The sequence below is a fragment of the Sinocyclocheilus anshuiensis genome, unplaced genomic scaffold, assembly GCF_001515605.1.
Source record: "Sinocyclocheilus anshuiensis isolate Anshui unplaced genomic scaffold, SAMN03320099.WGS_v1.1 scaffold532, whole genome shotgun sequence".
NCBI lineage: Eukaryota > Metazoa > Chordata > Actinopteri > Cypriniformes > Cyprinidae > Sinocyclocheilus > Sinocyclocheilus anshuiensis.
Genome location: NW_015555819.1, coordinates 1,378,949 through 1,400,049, shown reverse-complemented (window position 1 = coordinate 1,400,049; position 21,101 = coordinate 1,378,949). Strand labels below are relative to the sequence as shown.

The window sequence follows — 21,101 nt, the reverse complement described above, 5'->3', positions numbered from 1 at the left end:
GTGGTACCAAAAACTGCATCATTTATACTTTCATGTCATTTAATCGCACTGTATCTGATGTGAAACAGTTTGGTGCCAAACTCTTTCTGCCAACATTTTCAGTTTAGTTCTACAGTAGTTTATGCAAATAGTTCCCTATCTGTCGGTCACTACGAGTTATGTCGTGACGACAGGGGGTTTACTTGAGAGCCCCAATTCGTTCTGACTTTCAGAGAAAACGCTAATGAATTTTGGCAAGTGGATTTTGCATACCTGAGCCATCCCCCGTACATACGGTTTAAAGGTGCACCAATCCATTTTTTTTATCCATTTCACTGGCCAATACTACATTACTCTTTGTCTTTATACTGACCTCTATTGGTGTGGATGTAGAATTAGTTTTGTTAACAATGCAGTCATGGAAATGCCATATTCACAGGCATGATTAACTTGTTCTGCAACTAGAAGTGTTCAATATTTGGGGCTTAGTAAAATAAAGTGAGTAGTATTTGGCTGGTCATGTGATCTTAAAATGGCTGCCACCATGAAGCGGACCACCCTATGTAGAATAAAACAGCTATTTCTAGACAAGGGGACTCATTTATAAAACACACATTTGATCGGATTTGATCCTAAATTCTAAGGTTTTCCTCCTAGGTCAAAAGTGACGAACAAATCAGGATTTAAAGGCAAAAACAGACATGAAATGTTTTTATGTCATATATACCAGTATCTATTTATCTCATATATACCAGTAATTAAAATAATCCAACATTGTCTATTAATATGTATAGATAAATAGACAATCACAATATGCATTTATATTACATATAATAACTGTTTTTTTTTTATATAATTACAGCATGAAAATATATATGGTACCCTGAAAAAAATAAAAATTTCAGTCTAATTTAAGCAATTCATAAACCCTGGGTGCTTCAACTAAAAGAGCAGTTTCTCATCACGGACAGCTCGCATCTTTTTAAAGATGCCATTCCATCCGTGTTCTCTTGGTTGCGGTCGTTACCTGTCCTCGGTCGACGGCCACGAGCGTTGCCTTCAGTGTCTTGGCATCCAACACACTGAAGGTGCGTTCGTGGATGACTTATGCGTTTATTGCGAGCGTATGAGCATGGCTTCGCTGAGATCTCGCCTCTCTCTCCTCACGGGGAACGGAGTGGCACCCTCTTTCTCTACCCATCCCAGTTTCCCTGTCATGAGCAGGGGACCACCGGCTAGAGCTCTGGGAGATCTGAGGGTCACAGTGAGAGCTTCTCCGCCGGGCACGTCCCCGCGGACCTCTCACTCCTCCCGCACCGAATTTCCCGTGCGGCTCCCGAGTGATTTCGCTGGCCCGGCTTGTGACGGTCCCAGCATATCATTCGGTGCTCCGCCGGAGGATCGGATGTCGATTGCAGCATCGAGGGGATGGGCTATCGTCCTCCAAGGATGAAGATTCGGTGGGGCTGCCCCCCTTGGGTGTTGTGACCGCCACCGAATCGGACCCGGAAGTGATGGCCGTGCTTTACCGGGCAGCCGCGAGTATCGGGCTGGAGGTGTGCATGCCTCCCAGTCCCGCCCCCTCGCGTCTGGATGATTGGTTTCTCTAACCTTAACCCTAAACCTAACCTAAGCAATCCTCATGCACCTCCGGGAAAAAGGTACCGGCGCACGGCACGGTTGTGAGCCGCACCCCGCGCCAGTGCCTGAGGAGCTGATGAAGTCGTGGACGGCCCCTTTTTCAGCCAGAAGCCGCTCGTCTCCCTCCTCCTTCCTCACTACCCTCGATGGCAGGGCGGCTAGGGGGTAAGTAGACATTCCCCAGGTGGAGAGAGCGGTTGCGGTGCACTTGTGCCTGCAAAACGCCGCCACTCGGAGGAATCGTCCGCGTCTCCCATCCAAAGCCTGTAAGCTGACGGCTGCTCTTGCAGCCAAAGCTTACAGTGCTGCGGGCCAGACCGCCTCTGCCCTGCATTCCATGGCTATCCTGTAGGTCCACCAAGTCAAGGCACTCAAACAAATGCACGAGGGTAGTTCCGAAGGTGACGTCCACACTTGTGGCCCAAGAGTGCCATCTTTGGCTTAACCTCGCTGAGATGAGAGATGTCAACAAAGTGCGTTTTCTTGACGCTCCCATCTCGCATGTTGGTCTATTCAGCGACACTGTCGAGGACATTTCCCAGCGGTTCTCGGCAGTGCAGAGACAGACTGAGGCCATCCAGCACATCCACTCCATGCAGAGACACTGTCGAGTCCTCTTGGAGGACTGCGGTGCCCTCCGTGTCCCAGCCGGCCCCTAAGTCCTCTAAAAAGATGACAAAGCGGCCCTGACACGGGCAACTTGGAGATGTGGGAAGCTGCTCTTTCTCAGGAGATGGCGAGAACAGCGCCACTCCTTCTCCCTGAGGAGGGCCGGGTGGAGAATCCTTTGCTCCGCTTTGTTTCTGTTCCACCACTGGTCCAACGGCCAGCGGTACCCACATTCTCAAAAAAAAGAGCAGTTTCTTTTTCCTCCGGGTTATCAGGCTTGTGGGTTGACAGTGAGCGATGCGCTGCCACCTCACTCTCACCCACGACGCCCCCTATCACTCCGCGGCACGGAGATGCGCTGCCTCTTCACACATCTCTGGCCAGTCCCTCCGGGGGCACGGGCAGTCCTGCTGTGATGAGCCAGGACGTGATGCCTTCTGTGCCATCCAGCACAGACTTCCCACTGCTGCACCACCGCGGGTGCATCGATTGTCCCTTTGGTGCCACTCGCACGGAGCTTGGAAGTGTGGCTCGCGCAGCCCAACCCGTCCCGCTGACTCATTTGGACAGTTTTACTCAGCTACGCGATTCAGTTGGACAGACTTCGGTGGCAGCTCAAGATGCCCCTGTCCTGCGCGACGAGATTGCTGTCCTACTGGCAAAGGACGCAATCGAGTCTGTCCCTCCAGCCGAGATAAAGTCAGGGTTTTACTGCCTGTACTTCATCGTACCTAAGAAAGGCGGTGGCCTTCGGCCAATCCTGGATCTGCGAGTCTTGAATCGGGCCCTTCACAAGCTCCCATTTGAGATGTTGCCGCAGAAGTGCATCATCAGATGCATCCAGCCCCAGGATTGGTTTGCAGCAGTCGACCTGAAAGACGCTTACTTTCATGCCTCGATTCTTCCTCGACACAGGCCGTTCCTATGGTTTGCGTACGAGGGTCGGGCATGGCAGTACAGGGTCATCCCCTTCGGGCTGTCCCTGTCCCCCCTTGTCTTTATGAAGGTCACAGAGGGCGCCCTTGCTCCGTTATGGGAAGTGGGCATCAGGATCCTCAACTACCTTGACGACTGGCTCATCATGGCCCGAGAGCAGTTGTGCGATCACAGGGACCTGGTGCTCCAGCACCTCAGTCAGTTGGGACTTCGGGTCAACTGGGAAAAGAGCAAACTCTCCCCTGTGCAGAAGATCTCTTTTCTCGGTATGGAGTTAGACTCGGTAAGTATAGCAGCACGTCTTACCAACGAGCGCGCACAGTCAGTGCTGAACTCAGTGCTGAGTTCCTTCAGAGGCAGGAACGTGGTAGCTCTGAAACACTTTCAGAGACACCTGGGGCATCCCGCAGCTGCAGTCACGCCGCTCGGATTGCTTCATATGAGACCACTTCAGCACTGGTTACACTCCAGAGTCCCGAGATGGGCATGGTGTCGCAGTACACTTCATGTGACCATCAGATCACCGCCTATTCAGCCCCTGGACAGACCTTGCCTTTCTACGGGCCGGGGTGCCCTTAGAACAAGTGTCCCAGCATGTCGTTGTCACGACAGATGCCTCCAGTATGGGTTGGGGCGCTACATACAACAGGCAGGCAACCTCGGGGCTCTGGACAGGGCCTCGACTGCTTTGGCACATCAACTGCCTAGAGCTGTTGGCAGTGCATCTGGCTTTGCAGCAGTTCCAGCCATTGCTGCAAGACAAGCACGTGTTGGTCCGCACGAACAACACTGCGGCTGTCTTGTACATCAACCGGCAGGGTGGTCTACGATCACGTCGCATGTCACAGCTCGCTCGTCATCTCCTCCTCTGGAATCAGACGCCACTCAAGTCGCTGTGTGCCATCCACATTCCAGGGGAGCTCAATCGTGCAGTCGACGCGCTCTCACGACAGTTCACGTTCCCCGGAGAATGGTGACTCCATCCCGAGACGATCCGGCTGATCTGGAGTCGATTCGGAGAAGCCCAGGTTGACCCCCCCGGCGCATCCCTCTGAGGAAGGACCTCCGTTTTAAGGGGCTCGGCACCATATGGCACCCGGGTCCAGATCTCTGGGACCTCCATGTGTGGCTCCGGGACGGGATGTGGCAGACTTAAGTGATCTGTCACCAGTGGTGGTAAACACGATCACTCAGGCTAGAGCTCCCTCGACGAGGCAAGCCTATGCTCTGAAGTGGAGTCTGTTCGTGAACTGGTGTTCTTCTCGCCGAGAAGACCCACGAAGATGCACGATTGGAGTAGTGCTTTCTTTCCTGCAAGAAAGGTTGGAGCGTAGGCTGTCACCCTCCACCTTGAAAGTATATGTGGCTGCTATCGCAGCACATCACGATGCAGTGGACAGCCGGTCCCCGGGAAAGCACGATCTCATTGTCAGGTTCCTGAGGGGTGCCAGAAGGTTGTAAGTTCCTGTCTGCTAAGACAGCACTCCTGACCGCTCTCACTTCCATCAAGAGGGTCGGGGACCTCCAAGCATTTTCAGTGAGTGAAGAGTGCCTTGTGTTCGGGCCGGCCTGCTTTCACGTTGTCCTGAGACCACGGCCTGGATACGTGCCCAAGGTTCCCACCATGCCCTTCCGCTATCAGGTGGTGAACCTGCAAGCACTGCCCTCGGAGGAGGCAGATCCAGCCTTGGCATTGCTGTGTCCCGAAAGAGCGTTGCACATATACGTGGACCACACCCGGAGCTTCAGAAGCTCTGAGCAGCTCTTTGTCTGCTACGGAGGTCAGCAGAAAGGCAAGGCTGTTTCCAAGCAGAGGTTAGCCCACTGGATAGTGGATTCCATCGCCTTGGCCCACCAATCCCAAGGCGAGCCGTGCCCTCTGAGGGTGAGGGCTCACTCCACACGGAGTGTTGCCTCCTCCTATGCGCTGGCGCACGGCGCCTCTTTGGCAGACATCTGTAGAGCTACCGGCTGGGCAACACCGAACACCTTCGCGAGATTTTACAGTCTCTGCGTTGAGCCGTTCCTCCCTACTCCTAGGTAGGACCTGCCTCAGAGACCCATTCCATATGTAGTACTGCCCCAGGCCTGGGTCAGTCCATATCAGTGTCTCTACATGATACCTCCCTATGGGCAGGATGTGGTCTCCGTAGTGTCCTTCTCCGGAAAGTTCGCTTCCCCATCGTTACTGCCAAGCTGTAAACAACAAACAGGAAAAGGCGTGAAGCACCTTTCACGAAGGTCGAAATCCCTTCTCTTAAGAAAAGATTTTCTGTGGTAGGAACAGCGGCTTGGCTATCTCCAGCAGCGATGTACTCACCTTTGGTTCCTGCAGGTGCCAAGGTCAACGAATTTGCGCTGGGGCATTGGGAAGGTTATGACCCTCGCGTAGCATTTGTCTGACACGCGGCTGCTTGTCAACATTTGCAGCGCTACAGGGTTGTGATGGGGTTCAGGTTGTGGCGCTTTCCATGGACCCCCTATGTCGTCACGACATAACTCGTAATGACCGACAGATAGGGAATGTCTCGGTTACGTACGTAACCTTCGTTCCCTGATGGAGGGAACGGAGACGTTATGTCCCTATGCCACAACCTTGAACCATCGACCTGTATGCACGGGTGGCTCAGGTATGTATAATCCACTAGCCAAAATTCATTGTTATTTTCTCTGAAAGTCAGAGCGGATTGGGGCTCTCAAGTAAACCCCCTATTTCATCACGACATAACGTCTCCGTTCCCTCCATCCGGGAATGAGGGTTATGTACGTAACCGAGACGTTTTTGTGACAGAAATTGTTTGCAAGTAATTCATGCGTTCAAATCATTTAGGCGCATAGTATCTGATATGAATGGTTTTATGTTTTATGAATGCTCAATTGTTATTTTTTACAGAACAAAAATTTGACCAATATTTCATGCTTTTAATTTAGTCATATTGCAATTTATGCAAATAATTTTTCTCAAAAAAGTTTCAATCAGACAATAATTTGCACCCATTTTTTCATGACCCACTCAATTTTTGCTGAATAAAAATCCATCATCGAATTGTTGTATTGTTTCATGCCGACTCATAAATCCTGTTAATTTCTTTAGGTTTAAAACATTTTAAGCCGAAAAATAGCACTCAGTAAACATTTCAATCGATTAACACAAATTTTCTCTTTGTTTTAGCATGTCTTCATCGACATGACCCTTTTTAACACGTCACTGCGTAACCGAAACATAATTAACTCGTTCTGCTTAGACAAAGCAGTTAATTCAGACCAAACAGAGACTGTGATGAACCTATCACCTCTCCCATCTCTTCATGGGCTTCTTCAACAAACACCGTGGCCTGCAGGCACACGTCATCCGATTGGTCCATATCGCTCTCCTCCGTCAGTCTGCCTCCGTTCTCATTGGCCCCATTGTCCGAGTCTTCATGCGCCTCCCTCTCTGATTTGTCCGAGTTGGCGTCGTTCTCCATATGGTTTTCCAACATGGAGTCATTCAAACTTTAACAAAATCACACAAACAAATGACCATGTGAGATTTGATTCAGCTGCATTTTCTGCAATTATTTTCATTTTTATTTATTCTTTAATTGTTTTTTTTTTAAATAATGATTTTCTTTAACATTAATCGTTTGTTCTGCTTTATCTCAGTGAGATTTATTATTATGTTCACGTTCAAAGTCCATACAGATCAGTTGCCAAAGCAACAAACCACATGATGATCATCTTCGCGAGTAATTTGAATTACAGGGCCATCACCATGGTCACAAGAGGTTCATTTCATGAGCGTGAATGTTATTTTCAAAATATTTTCTGCTATAGGCAGCGAATCTCTACAGAGAAATATTAATCATTTGGCTGGTAAAAGAGTCTTGGATTAATAATCTGAGCATGAGCGTGACATTAAATCATCTCTTTGTGTCCACGACACACAGAGATAACAGGAAAACCAGCTTCTGTCCTGCGTCACCAGCTGTCAGCAAGAACGACCAGCGAGCCAAGCAAAAAAACGAGTCCTTACCTTGCCAAGAATATATTATTCCTGAAACTCCAAAGATTGGTAAACAAAAAATGAGAGAACCTCAGAAAAAGTCTTTGTTTACAGTCGAAACACAGTGACTTCCCTCTATAGTTCCTGTCTGGATTGGTGTTTGCACAGGAAAGCTCTGCAGTAACGTGTTTTCCAAAGCTGTTTTTCCTGCTTCACAGCTTGTCTGATGCGCTTGTACGAGTGTGTGTGTGTTTGTGCTGATGGTAGTGTTGGGTTTACATTCTCCTCAGCTCTTCCTGCTCCTCTGCCTGTCACGTAAACCTATAGGGCGCAGCTGATTGGACAAGAGCTTCAAAGTGGCTAGAAAGAGGCGGGGTTTGGGATATATAAATGATTGACAGCTGAAAGATATCACTGGCAAACAACATCTACTATTTCACTCCCTCTCAGGTACAGAAAAACTGTCATTTAAAAACACTTTGAATCTCATTGGAATATTATTTGATTATAATGTAGATTTGTTTTTAATGTTTGGCGATTAATCACAATTTGATGTCATGGATATACGCCTGTGATTTTAGCTGTTGATTTTGATTGATGATATTGTAGGTCTCACAGTATTAGCACTATAGTTTTTCTAATTACTAAATATATTTATTGATTTTTTTTTTTTTGTATTTAAGTATTTAGCATTTATATTACATTATAATGAATAATAAAAATATAATAATACAATAAGATGCAATAATAATAATGAACAACTGTGTTTTTTAGGGGATTGTCAAGCCACATGCTAAAAACCAAATCACAAATATATCTGAAAAAACAACGTAAACTAGAAAAATTAAAGCATAGTGCCATTGTTGTCAGCTCATCAAAAACAAACAAGAGTTTACAACTTCTACCTTACATGTTTTAGCAGACATGCAGTTTTGCTAAAGAGGTGAAACAGTATTTACTGTAACCAGGTGTACAAATTGAGTTTATAATTTTGTGCATGTAGAGAGGCAATAAAGCATTTAATATTGATTTAGGGGGTGTTGTTTAATGTCCGTCAAGTCATTAAGCACCCATTTAATGCATTAAAGGTCTCATAAGAGCAGTAATAGGTCATTTTTACGGTAACACACTCTGAAGGTGGCTGACTATAATATTGGTTGAAAATATACAAAAGCTTGGATCTGGACACGATGCGAGGTAGATTCAAACCCAATTATCCCACATAATCACCAAGGCTCTGGAAATTGGGATCCAATGGCAGCAACATACATGGGAAGCTATATGAACTCCTTCACAAATCCAAAATATTCTACTACAATAATTGTTCATTTTATTGTTCATTTCGAGGCTATATTATTCTTTTAAATGTTTTTTTAAGAGAATAAAGGTACGTTCACACCAAGGACGATAACTATAAAGATAATGATATAGTTCGAAATATCGTTCTCAATATTAAAGAATAGCAGAGTTGACACAACAGCTATAACGATAAAGGCACAGAGAAACGATATCGTTGGAATCACTTTCAGAACAATTTTTTCCAGCTGATGAACGATAAAAACATTGACACCCAATCAGAAACCATCCTGCTGTAACGAGCTGGAGCATTTAAAGCGACAGATGAGCGTACGCTTCGAATAAACTGATGATATCATCCGCTGGTGTGTACGATAATATCTTTATCTTTATAGTTATCGTTATAGTTATCGTTCATGGTGTGAACGGGGCTTAACAAAAAATGTAACAAAAATATTTAAGAATATTTCATGTTTGTCTCAATTTAGTCATATATTAGTTTACGCAAATAGTTTTGGTACCAAAAAACTGTTATCTGAATAATTTATATTTTAATGTCGCACTGTATCTGATGTGAACAGTTTTGAAAAAAAAAAAAAAACTTTTAATATTTTACTACTTTTGTGTCAATTAGTCATATAGTACTTAATGCAAATAGTTTTGTGCCAAGCTATTTTTATCCAGTTTTTGGACGGTTCATTGTTTTTTAAAAGCTCTCTTTCTCTCTCTCTCTCTCTCTCTCTCTCTCTCTCTCTCTCTTTTTTATAAAAATAGTGTCTGAGAATATTTCACACTTTTAATTTAGTCATACTGTAGTTTGTGCAAATATTTGGGGTACTAAAAACTATTATCCAAAAAAGAATTTATACGTTTATACACCATGTCATTTAGTCACATCATATCTGATGTGAATAGTTTTGTAGTTTTTGGAGGATACTTACTTTTCTTAAATGCTCTTTTTTTTTTACAAAAATTTGACCAATAATTCTTTGAAAATTTCACACATTTAATTTAGTCATACTGTTTACACAAATATTTTTGATACCAAAAACTATTCCCCAAAAAATCTGTATAAGTTATACTTTCATGTAAATTTGTTGCACAGATCTTAATGTGAACTGTTTCTTACCAAATGATTTCTGTGAATATTTTATTACTTTCGTGTCAGTTTAATCATATATATAGTTAATGCAAATAGTTACAGTGCCAGTCATAAGTTCATATTATTTAATGGTATAATACCTGATGTAAATAATTTTGTTGCCATTTTGATGAATTTCAGAATTTTTATCATTTAGCAATAATCAGTTATTTTAATTGGATGTATTTTTTTTTTTAGTATACAGTATAGCAGTATTTAAAAAAATATTATATAAAAGTATTTTCCTTTTCTTTTCCTTTGATTTCTATTTAAACAATTAAAAAGACATTGGCCAAAAACGTTTGAGAATATTCAGTCTGTTGTATTACACACAAATATTTTTGGTACCAAATATTCTACACTATAATTTATACTTTCAGTCACACTTTATTTTAAGGTCCAATTCTCGCTATTAACTAACCATTAACTACAACTTTTGCCTCAATAAACTACTAATTTGCTGCTTATTAATAGTTAGTAAGGTAGTTTGGTATTTGTAGAATACGGTCATGCAGAATATGTTCTTTATAAGTACTAATAATCATCCAATATGTTAATAATAGGCATGCTAATAAGCACCTAGTTAATAGTGAGAATGGGTCCCTATACTAAAGTGTTACCACACTTTCATATCATGTAGTCACACTGAATCTGATCTGTGGTGAACAGTTTAGTTAATGCAAACAATTTTGATGTCAGAAAACGTGTACAAATATGTAACTGAACTGCATTGTATCTGATGTGAACACGCTCAGCGGTGTGTTGATGTAGAGAGATCAGACTCACGGAAGCAGGTCCTGGTCGGTGAGAGCCGAGCTCTGCAGCAGCTGCAGTATGTGTGAGGACTCGGAGGAGCCGCTCAGATCTCCATCCCTGCCGCTCTTCGCGGTCATCTTCGAAAGGCTGGAGCAGCTGAGAGCCAGCTCCAGAGCGTCCATCCAACAGCGTCCTGGAACAAACCACAGGCTGTGATCCTCAAGTGGACTCCATACTGAAAAGACAGTTTTACAGAAGACAAACGCCAATGCTCACCATCAGATTCAGACGCTGCTCTGAAGATCAGGTAATTACTAGGCAAGGGTTGAGTGATGGAGCCCACAGATTCCCCTTTAGGACCCTGAAAAAACACAGAGACCAATCAATCCCAACGATGAGTTCAAGCCAAATGTCGCATTTCAGAGAAGCTTGTGTCTAACCTTCATGGCCCATATGGACTTGTCCAGCGGATGGTAGAGTTTGAAGCAGAATCCGTCCTTCTTTGAGGGTCTTTCGATGAGTTTGCAGGCGTTGAGAAGAATCGTTCCCACCCAGTGGTCTGAACCGGGCGTCTTGTATATCAGGAGAATGCCGGGCTTTAGGACGCACCACAATTTCGTCCAACTCTTCAATGTGCCTCGAATCTGATGCATCCAACAAGTGCATCTTAAAGCAACTGCCAAATTATTCAATGTTAAAATGAAAACCGATGAGGTTTACCAACCTTTAGCCAGTTGGACATAATAACCACACTTGGATCCTTAAGTGCACTGAACAGTTCTTTGGCGACCCTCTTCTTCTCCTGTCGATAGTTCTTCTTCTGAACCTACCATATGAAAGGTCAAGGTTTAATGCATTGCTCGAATATTAGCTAGGGGGCGCAAGTGGGCAGCAAGACGGAAAATGTCTAAAAACCTTGTTGAACAGTAGAGTGCACCATATACAATGCCAAAGAACTTATTCACCACTGTTAAATCTAAACTTTAACGATTTTATTTTAGATTGTGGAGAAGAACTCTGATTGGACTATGCAAACATCACTCATCTAAAGTTGGATTCACAACAATTCAAACCTGTTTAAATTTCGCATTTAGAAACTATATTTACATTTATAAATAATTATGCGTAGTAATTATAGTATTTATTATTATTTTGTAGTAACTTTTTATATTTTCAGTTCTAATTTCAGTTTTATTTTTTTTTTGTACTTTTGTTACATGCTTATGTCATTTTTATAGTTTTACCTTTTATAAATTTAGCTTTATTTATTTTCATTTCAGTTTCAGCATTAGCCATTTTAGTACGTCTGTAAACTCAGAACTTAAATGAACATGAGAAATTAGAAATTAAATAGAAATTCTAACAGAAATAAAAAAAAGTTTAAGTTTTTCATCTAATATTTATAATTTATTTAATTTCAATTAACAAAAAACTATTTTTAATAGTTTTGTTGCAACACTAAATGAGTGGTTCATTACATTCAGTATTTAAAGGGGTCATATAAAGTAAACAGTCTCTCTGAGAGCGGCTTGGAAGAGAGGGGCGGGGTCAGCAGAGCTCATTAACATTTAAAGGAAAATGCTATAAATCTGCATGCTCTGAAAAGAGCTGTTTTTGACAGGGTAAAAACGGTGTTTTTTACACTACCATTAAGAAATTTTAACTAAACTATGTTACTGACTTTTCATTAAGACCCTAAAGAATCATATCAACTTGTGGAAAATGGGCATCCTATCACCCCTTTAAAAGTTTTAACTAAAAAATAAAATAAAATAAAATAAAACATTTTTATGAAAGAACATATGGGTCCCTAAAATAAATGTGTTTCCCATGAAGAGTGGGACATTTCTGTGTAAATTTAATTCTCTAGCACAAACAAGAAAGCGGGGATAACGTTTTGAATTTTGCAAATTTAACCACTAGTTGCAAGAAGCCATACATCAGTCCCAAAATGACACAGAACGCTATTAGCCACAGACCTTTCATGCATGCAAATTGGTTAGATAAAATTTGTAGCTGTTCAAAGTAAGAAGAAAAATAGACCAGATGAAAAGCTGGATTAAATATCTGAATAAATATTTCGGAGTATTTTCTCTAGTAGAGGAAGTGCCTGTACGCAGGTTCAGTGCCGTCCACCTGTTGACTGACACCACGAACAAGCTGCTGTTTGGAGAACTGGGTCAGGAACTCTGCCTGGAGTGGGAAGCACATTGTACCTTAAGCGATTCTTTCCTTGCCAGCTTCTCCGTGGGCGAGGAAGACTCCTTCTCCAAACCGATAAACATCCTGGATTCCGACTGAAGCCAAAAAAGAAAAATCCCAGAAAAATCCATTTAACTTTCATTTGAAGTCAACATGAGATCAAAATTGACCCTGCTTGCTTTCATAATACTTGATCCTGGGCTAAATATGACATTTCACAATATCCTGTTTCATGTTACGTCAAATGGTTTGACTTTAGAAAGTCCTACCATAATAATTATAATTATATGATGTTAGCATAACTATATTATTATAGTAATTGTGAAATAAACAAAGGTAGCTTTGTTAAAGAGCGACAACTCTTTCACACTACGAGCAAAAGGCAGCAGGCTAAATGCAGCAGGTCTGTTTGGTCAGCTGTGGGTGTCAGTTGAAGATCAGACCTAAATATGGAGAAGACAGTTTTCCTCTTAGACCCAAATTAACCTCTAAAGCAGTTCAAACAAACAGTGGAGTCCAGAAAAACAACAGTAACGCTATTTCGCTGGAACAAACAATCAATAAAATCGATAATGGAGATCATGGGCTTTAAATTTCATGATCAGTTATCAGGGTCTTTGATGTAAGTACAGAAAAAAACCTACACTGGTGTTGCCATATTAAAATAATGAAAAATGCATTTCTATCAAACAATTTTTTTTTTACTATATTTTTATATAATGTTAGCATCATTTCATTTAGCAAATGCAATTAAATGTCATTGTTAAACATCATATAATATATTTTGTCGAGTTATTTAAATGTGAAAATGTCACATTGTTTGAAGGTGAGTACGAGTAAGAACCGAACAATCAAAATATTATCAGAATATCCAAATAATCAATTAAATTACTGACCGATCAATTAGTATAATAGTTGTTATATATATATATATATTATAGTTAATTGCAGCTGATGCTAAAAGCTTCTTTTTCAGGTTTACGCAGATGACACACATTAATGCTGCATTAGATCTTTGTGTATTACAGTTTAATGTCTCATATGGTGAATGAATGACATGCTTTTACTGTATATTCACCCATTAAAACCACATGATACGGACAGATGCACTTTACATGTGCCCGAGATGTGAGCTCCGACTTACTAAAAGCTTTTAGCACACAGAAAACTGTCTGGAGAGTGAAATGCAGACAGGAGGCTGTGATTGGCTGAGTTTTGACATGCGCTAATTGCAGGTCATTTCACTTCCTCTACATTGGCAGAGCTCTAGCGAATCCTTTAATCTTTTTTTATTTAGCAGCATTCCGAAAAAAAAAAACACACTCTAGTGAGAGGTTAACTAGTAGCGTTAGTTAGGGCTGGTAGCTGAAGTAACAGATTTGTTATGGCTGTTTTCTTTCCCGTCTGCATTATAATGCTGTCATATTTCATACGTGCAGTCAATAGGAGGCTGAACGCACCGCACTGCTGGGTGAGCGGACCGGGCTGACCTCGTCCCTCAGTAAGGGCAAACCGTTCCTCTCCGATTCATTCCCTGCAGAACACACACACGAGCACGCGCGCGCACACACACCCACACCAGCACACAAACACAGCGTTAACATCAATCACCACAGTCAATCATATCTTTGATGATTATTATAAAATATTTTAAAACATAGTCAGCTCATCTGAAGTTGAAATGATTTTTTTCACATCTTTATTTCTTAATAAACGTCCTTTGTTATGCAGAATTTTTTTCTATCGGATTTGTTTGTGTGGTTGCTAGGGTGTTCTAGGTGGTTACTAGGGTGTTGCCATGCAAATAAGGTGTTCTTAGTCATTGGTCATTGCTATGCAATATTCGTGTCTTTTAGGTGGTTGCCAGGGCATTGCTATATGGCTGCTAAGGTTTTCTGAGACACTTCTAGCATGTTTCTATGCAGTTCCTTGAGAGTTTTAGGTGGCTGCCAGGGCATTGCTATGTGGTTGCTAAGGTGTTCTGAAAGATTTATAGCAGGCTTCTATGCAGTTTTAGGTGTTCTAGGTGGTTGCCAGGGCATTGATATGCAGTTGCTAAGGTGTTCTGAGAGATTTAAAACACATTTCTATACAGTTTCTTGAGTGTTTTAAGTGGTTGCCAGGACGTTGCTATGCGGTTGCTGAGGTGTTCTGAGACACTTCTAGCATGTTTCTATGCATTTCCTTGAGTGTTCTAGGTCATTACTAGGGTGTTGCTATGCAACTAAGGTGTTCTTAGTCACTGTTAGTGCATTGCTATGCAATGTTCATGTCTTCTAGGTGGTTGCCAGGGTGTTGCTATATGGCTTGGGTGTTTTTAGTGTTTTTAGTGCATACTGTATCTATCGGGTGTTTTAGGTGGTTTCCAGGACATTGCTATGTGTTTGCTAAGGTGCTTTGAGAGGTTTGTAGCAACTTGCTATTCGGTTCCTAAGGTGCTCTAGTTGGTTGCCAGGGTACTGCAAAATGGTTGCTGTGGCATTCTTGGTAATTGCCAACAGTCGCCAATCAAATTCATAATTAAGTCAGTACTGCCCTGTATTATTTCTCCTAATTACTCAGTTTCACTCTGAAATACATTAAATTGATAAGCTAAACCCACTATGAATATGGTTTCATGACAATGATAATCTTGCTTTAATTCCTTAACACTTTAACTATTTTCTATGACCAAAGTGACTCAGAATCAGTGAGCTCCTGCATGTGTCTCTTGTGCTTGAAGGATGTGGTGCTTCCACACATTTAGGAATTGAATGGATACCTGGGCTGAGCGGGTACAGTTCATTGTCTCCTCCATAGGACAGGTTGCGGGTCAGCACACGCGGGTCGATCTTGGGAGGCGAGGTGGCTGTGGGACAGAGAGAGAACCGTCTGCGGAACAAGTTCTCCTCCTTCATTGTGCCGGCCAGTCTGTCCACCTGGAGGAGAAGGGAGCAATGTCAGTACAATTTAAAGCAGCATAATGCACTGAAATACTAATGGATCATCACACACACACACACACACACACACACACACACACAGAGTAACGTTAATGCAGCAGTGTTATGCAGTTCTTGTCCTTACAGAGGTAATAGATAATCAGCAAAGCAAAGCGGGTGTGTGTGAGCGAATGTACGTGTCTGCGCCAACTTGGATGAAAATGCTACCAGAAAGCTTATGCAACATAAAAATGTATGCTAAATGTGAAAAGCAGCTGACAGAATATAAATATATTAAAGTCAAAGTCTGTAAATGTGAGTCTGTAGACTGAACTTATTCTAAAGAGACAAAAATGCAACCAACCACAAAATATAGCAAGATGGCAAAATATGGCAAACAACTTTATGTTGTCTTAGCAAATGTCTCTTATATGCCTATTTTTGTAATAAATTGTTCAAAAAGACTCATGAACTTCTGAATCAGTCCTTCATTGAAAAACCTCCATCAATTATAAATTCAAACTAAATCTCACTTACTCAACTGCATGTTTTTTAATATATCCATCCATCAATCCATCCATCCAACTATCTATCCGTCTATCATCCATCCATCTATCTACTGCATCCATCCATCTATCCATTTTTCTATCCATCCATCCCAACTATCAATCCATTTATCTATGCATCCAACGATCTAACCCACCATCCATCATCTTTCTATTATATTTTATATTATTATACTAAAAAATGACTCTTATTGTATGAGCCTATTTTTGTAATGAATCATTTAAAAAGACTCATTAACTTTTGAATCAGTTTGAATCAGTCCTTTACTGAAATCTGTCCATCTATCCATCCATCCATCCATCCAACCCACTATCCATCCTTCCACACATCCATCCTTCTATCCATCTATCATCCATCCAACGATCTAACCCGCCATCCATCCATCTATCCAATGATCTAATCTGCTATCCATCCATCCGTCAACAACCTAACCCACTATCCACATATATATATATATATATATATATGAAAATATAATTTTCGGGGGAATCAACCTATCAGTTGTCTCTGCATATTTAAATATTTAAACCCTAAAAACTACATAATTTACCTTTAAATATTCACTAAATTATCCAGATGCATTCTTTAGATATTCTGGTTTGAAATGTAGGGTTGCGAAATGAAAGGTTTTCTGTTACATAAGACTACACTTACCAAAGGAGCGAATCTAAGCAACATGGGCTTTTAGTTGCAGAGCATCAAAATCAAGTTCCCAGCATCATTCCTTCTCATGAAAAGGAGCTAAAAATAGTCTTTCTGCTGCAGTGTGGGTCTGAGGGGGGTGTGGGAGCCGCCGTCTATAAGGTGCACAGTTACAAACCCCGCTCTACCTCTCTTTCTCTCACTAGAGCTCTGCAGGGTAATGAACCCCACCCTGCATGTGGCCAGGCAGTCAGCTCAACCAATCACAGCTTAGAGCCACAGCTGGAGGGCAGGGCAGGTGGATTCAATTGGCCAGTACACCTGGCTGCTGTTCAATTTGCTCTGTTCACAAGACTACAAGTGGCAGAGAGACGAAAACACATCCTCAATAGACTAAACAAAAATAACACCTGCAAGAAGAAAGAAAAACTAAGAATATTACAAAAGAGATCTCTTTCAAGGAGAAATGGGAGATTTTTTTTTCAATGTTAAATAATTAATTTGACTTACTTTCTTCCATAGAACGCAATGTTTTCTATGCAGTTTGACTGTTCTAATGCAGCTCACACATATTGTACAATGACTCCAGTAAACATTTTCTATGATGATCATATATGTGACCCTGGACCACAAAACCAGTCATAAGGGTCAATTTCTCGAAATTGAGATGTATACATCATCTGAAAGCTGAATAAATAAACTTTCCATTGATGTATGGTTTGATAGGATAGGACATTATTTGGCAGAGATAAAACTATTTGAAAATCTGGAATCTGAGGGTGCAAAACATCAAAATAATGAGAAAATTGCCTTTAAATTTGTCCAAATAAAGTTCTTAGCAATGCATATTACTAATCAAAAATTAAGTTTTTATATATTTACGGTAGGAAATTTACAAACTATCTTCATGGAACATGATCTTTACTTAATATCCTAATGATTTTTGGCATAAAAGAAAAATCGATAATGTTGACCCATACAATGTTTTTTTGGCTATTGCTAAAATATACCCCAGCAATTTAAGACTAGTTTTGTGGTGCAGGGTCACATATTTAGATTATGTACTAAAACTTATTTTGCTATTTTCGGGGGCATAAAGTCCAAATGTAAAGGTGACAACTGTCCTCATAGTGAAAAAAATCCTTATTAAAATTACATTTAAGAAATCTTAAAGTAGTTTGATGTAATCTTTTATTATTATTTTCGAAAATAAATAACTTTTTCCAGTAAAATTGCTTATTAAATATGACTTTGGTGAGACCAAAGTCAACTTGTCCACCCAACAAGCAGAAACATTTTGGGGGATGGATGGATGGATGGAACAAAAAAAGTATATATCTCAAATATCAGATCATTTGACCTTTTAGGATTTATCTTTAAAAATATTTTAGTAACATTTTAGGATTAAAAATACAATAAAATAAAATATGAAAATATATATTTTTTCCCTAATAAAAGTGTTTATTAATATTTGTGGATAAAAAAAAATTTTTTTGGTGCAACCAACAAAGTCATGTGGTCCACCCAGCGTGCATTTTATATATATATTTAAAAATGACATATTAAAAAGACAGTGTCATGTGTCAAGATCAGTCTCAAAATATCACATTATTTGACATTTTAGGACAGTTCAGATTATAAAATGTAATGTGGTGCAACTCCCAAAAAACAATAATATTTATGAACTAATAATTAATTATATTTGCATAAACATTTATTATCTTGAAAAATATATTGAATAACATTTTGTAAAATAATGATTAAGTTAATCATTATTTGATTACGATAAATAATGATTAAGTATTCCAAGTTTAAATATTTTGCTTCATGGTTACACCAGATGACATTTGTAAAGTCATTAATTGTACTTCAATCAAAACCAGATGAAATTAACATGAATACAAAACAAACAATCATGTTTCTAATGTTAAATGAAAACTTTGTGACTGTCTTTGTGTGCGACATAAAGGCCAGGCTGATGGAGCATGTGACATTTCATGGTCTTATTAAGCGTTTCAAAAGCTCATTTATTGATGTGACACTTCCCACACCAAAACGGGCATGGCTAATAATGATTGCAATTCTAAATTTAACAAAATGCCACACTCAATTTTAGATTGAGACGCGCAAGAGCATTATTAGGAGCTGACGTACGAGAGATCCAGTGGTGGTTTGCAATAAAAGTGCCAGGAAAATAATACGCTGCCATTATTCACACAAAAACAGCCTGAAGTTTTACAGACAAGCCATTCATTTCTAGCGACATTCTTGGAGGCCCCATTTTTACGGACCAACACTGTAAAAAAGGCTTGTTCTGTGTGCGCCTGATTCATGTAAATAGCATACAGCCATTGTTTATATGTTTCCATTCATAACTGGCAACCATCGTGATGTTGATGAGGGTTTTGACCCTGCATGCCTGCTCTAGGATCTACTCCAGTAATCTTTAAACAGAGCTGAGTAAATGAATGGTAGAAGAACTGAGCAGAACCACAAGAGCGATGCCAAGCCACCGTCAGCACAGTCTAACCAGCGTCCTCCTGTGACCCGGCAGCTCTGATTTAAAGTCTGGCACTCCATAGCAGCTTCAAAACACTCCCTACTGAGACTTCAGAAGAAAACAACCCTTCAACCTGGCAGCTGACATCTTTAATCACTTCTTAACAAAGCCAGCAAAGAGACTAAATCCCGAGAGAGGTTGACGTAGCTTGCACAGCTATGACAACTGAATGGATCTCAGTGTAAAAGTACCAGTGTTAGATACTGGGGGTGCCAAAACTTTTGCACTAATGCAGCTTCTTTTTGCGGTCAGTGGGTTAGTGAAATATTTTCAACCAAGGAGGTTAATTCCTGAAATCTAAGGCTGGAATTGTACCTAAAATATCAAAATTTGTCATATTTACATTTAAATTAATATTTTTCAGCAGTCTGATTTTCAATATTTATGCATTTGCAACGATTATTTTTCCTCAGAGGAACCATCATTCTAATCATTCTTACAAATGAAGAATGATCAATCATTTTGAAGACTGTTATGCTATTTATTTTCATTTTTAAAGAATGCATTATAACAAATGTGTATAATACAGCCATGTTTATCTTTAAATATATGTTACTAAAACAGAATACCATTTCTGGATTATTATGATGCAAACAAATCACTGAATCAGTGTTTTGAACTGATTAACTGAAACGCGCAATTAAAATTAATCTAATTTGTAGAAATTAATAGAACTTCACAACTTTATTTGCATTTTCTTCTAAATCGCAGACACTATCAAAATATCTGATATCCAACTGCTAACAAATGTCTTAGTGCTCTTAAGCTCTTGTATGGAATTGGCCTACTTGCATGAACTTTAAGAAATGAACAAAAATATTTTTAAATATACAAACACACTTGAATGCCACCATAAATCTTAATTGAAACTATGGTTCCCTTTCAAGGGATCTTCGAACTGCGTCCTCTAGGGGTTGCTATGGGGAACGCCTCGTTGTGACCCGTGTCTGAAGCATACATTGAAAAAACACCAAGAACACATTGGCCGGCGACAGCCATGCCCGAGGGGGCAATCGGCATGCACTGCGAGCGTTTTCCAATGAAAAAGCTCCGCTCTGGTTTGTCTTTCTTTTCGAGGAAAGAGGATGCAGCCATCTGCTTCCTGCGATTCTGGACCCGCCGCTGCTGAGGCACGGAGGGGAATGAGCTCGTGGGGATCGCAGGTGGATCTGGCCGATGAGTTTAAAGAGGGGTTTTCCCTCTCGCGATCGTCGGCTGTGGACGAGAGTGAGCCGCTGGAGGATGATGTTATTTCATTAACATCGTCTGATCCAGGGGCCAGTGCTCTGCTGAGTTCAGCCCAGGAAGAGCAGGAAATGTCTGAGGAGGGCAAAGAAGCTGAGGCTGAGCCTTCCCAATCCTCCTGCCCTGCGTATGATGAGCTTTTGAAAGTTATGGATTGCGCCACGGCGAGGCTTGACTTGCCGTGGAAGTGGGCAAAGAAAGTGACGTCGCGAGGTCATCTCGATGAACGTTATCTTTCTGGCCATAACCCTCCAGCTCAGGTGAGCCTTCCTTTCTTCCTGATTTCCATACAGAGATCGAGAAGGAATGGAAGAGGCCGTTTTCCTCACGCATCCATCGATTCCAGCATACGAGTTATGCCAACATCGAGGCGATGTGCGAAAACGGCTATGAGAAGATGCCCCTATAGAGAGACGCTGGCCAGCTATCTCTCTATGGCTGAGACGTCCCCTCTTAAGACTCTCTCCTTGCCATCTCGCTTGAATGGCAGGGCATACGCAGCAGCAACAGGTCGGGCTGTTGCTTCATTGTACACGATGGTGGTGCTCCAGGCATATCAGGCTGACCTGCTGAAAGACCTGGATAAAGGCGAGGGCCTTTCTCCTGATGAGGTAGCTGAGT

General features: G+C 41.2%; 1 protein-coding gene across 1 annotated transcript in view; it reads right to left on the bottom strand.

The window, feature by feature from the left end:
• Window positions 1–21,101, bottom strand: part of osbpl5 (oxysterol binding protein-like 5) — a 53,929-nt gene that overhangs the window by 11,229 nt on the left and 21,599 nt on the right. Inside the window, exons 2-9 of the mRNA XM_016469572.1 lie at window positions 15,307–15,463; window positions 14,006–14,079; window positions 12,560–12,640; window positions 11,068–11,169; window positions 10,784–10,987; window positions 10,620–10,704; window positions 10,374–10,536; window positions 6,459–6,660 (exon numbers count right to left, since the gene is read on the bottom strand). Of these exons, the coding sequence (XP_016325058.1) occupies window positions 6,459–6,660; window positions 10,374–10,536; window positions 10,620–10,704; window positions 10,784–10,987; window positions 11,068–11,169; window positions 12,560–12,640; window positions 14,006–14,079; window positions 15,307–15,442 (1,047 nt within the window). The 5' untranslated portion in view covers window positions 15,443–15,463. The remainder of the gene's footprint in view (window positions 1–6,458; window positions 6,661–10,373; window positions 10,537–10,619; window positions 10,705–10,783; window positions 10,988–11,067; window positions 11,170–12,559; window positions 12,641–14,005; window positions 14,080–15,306; window positions 15,464–21,101) is intronic.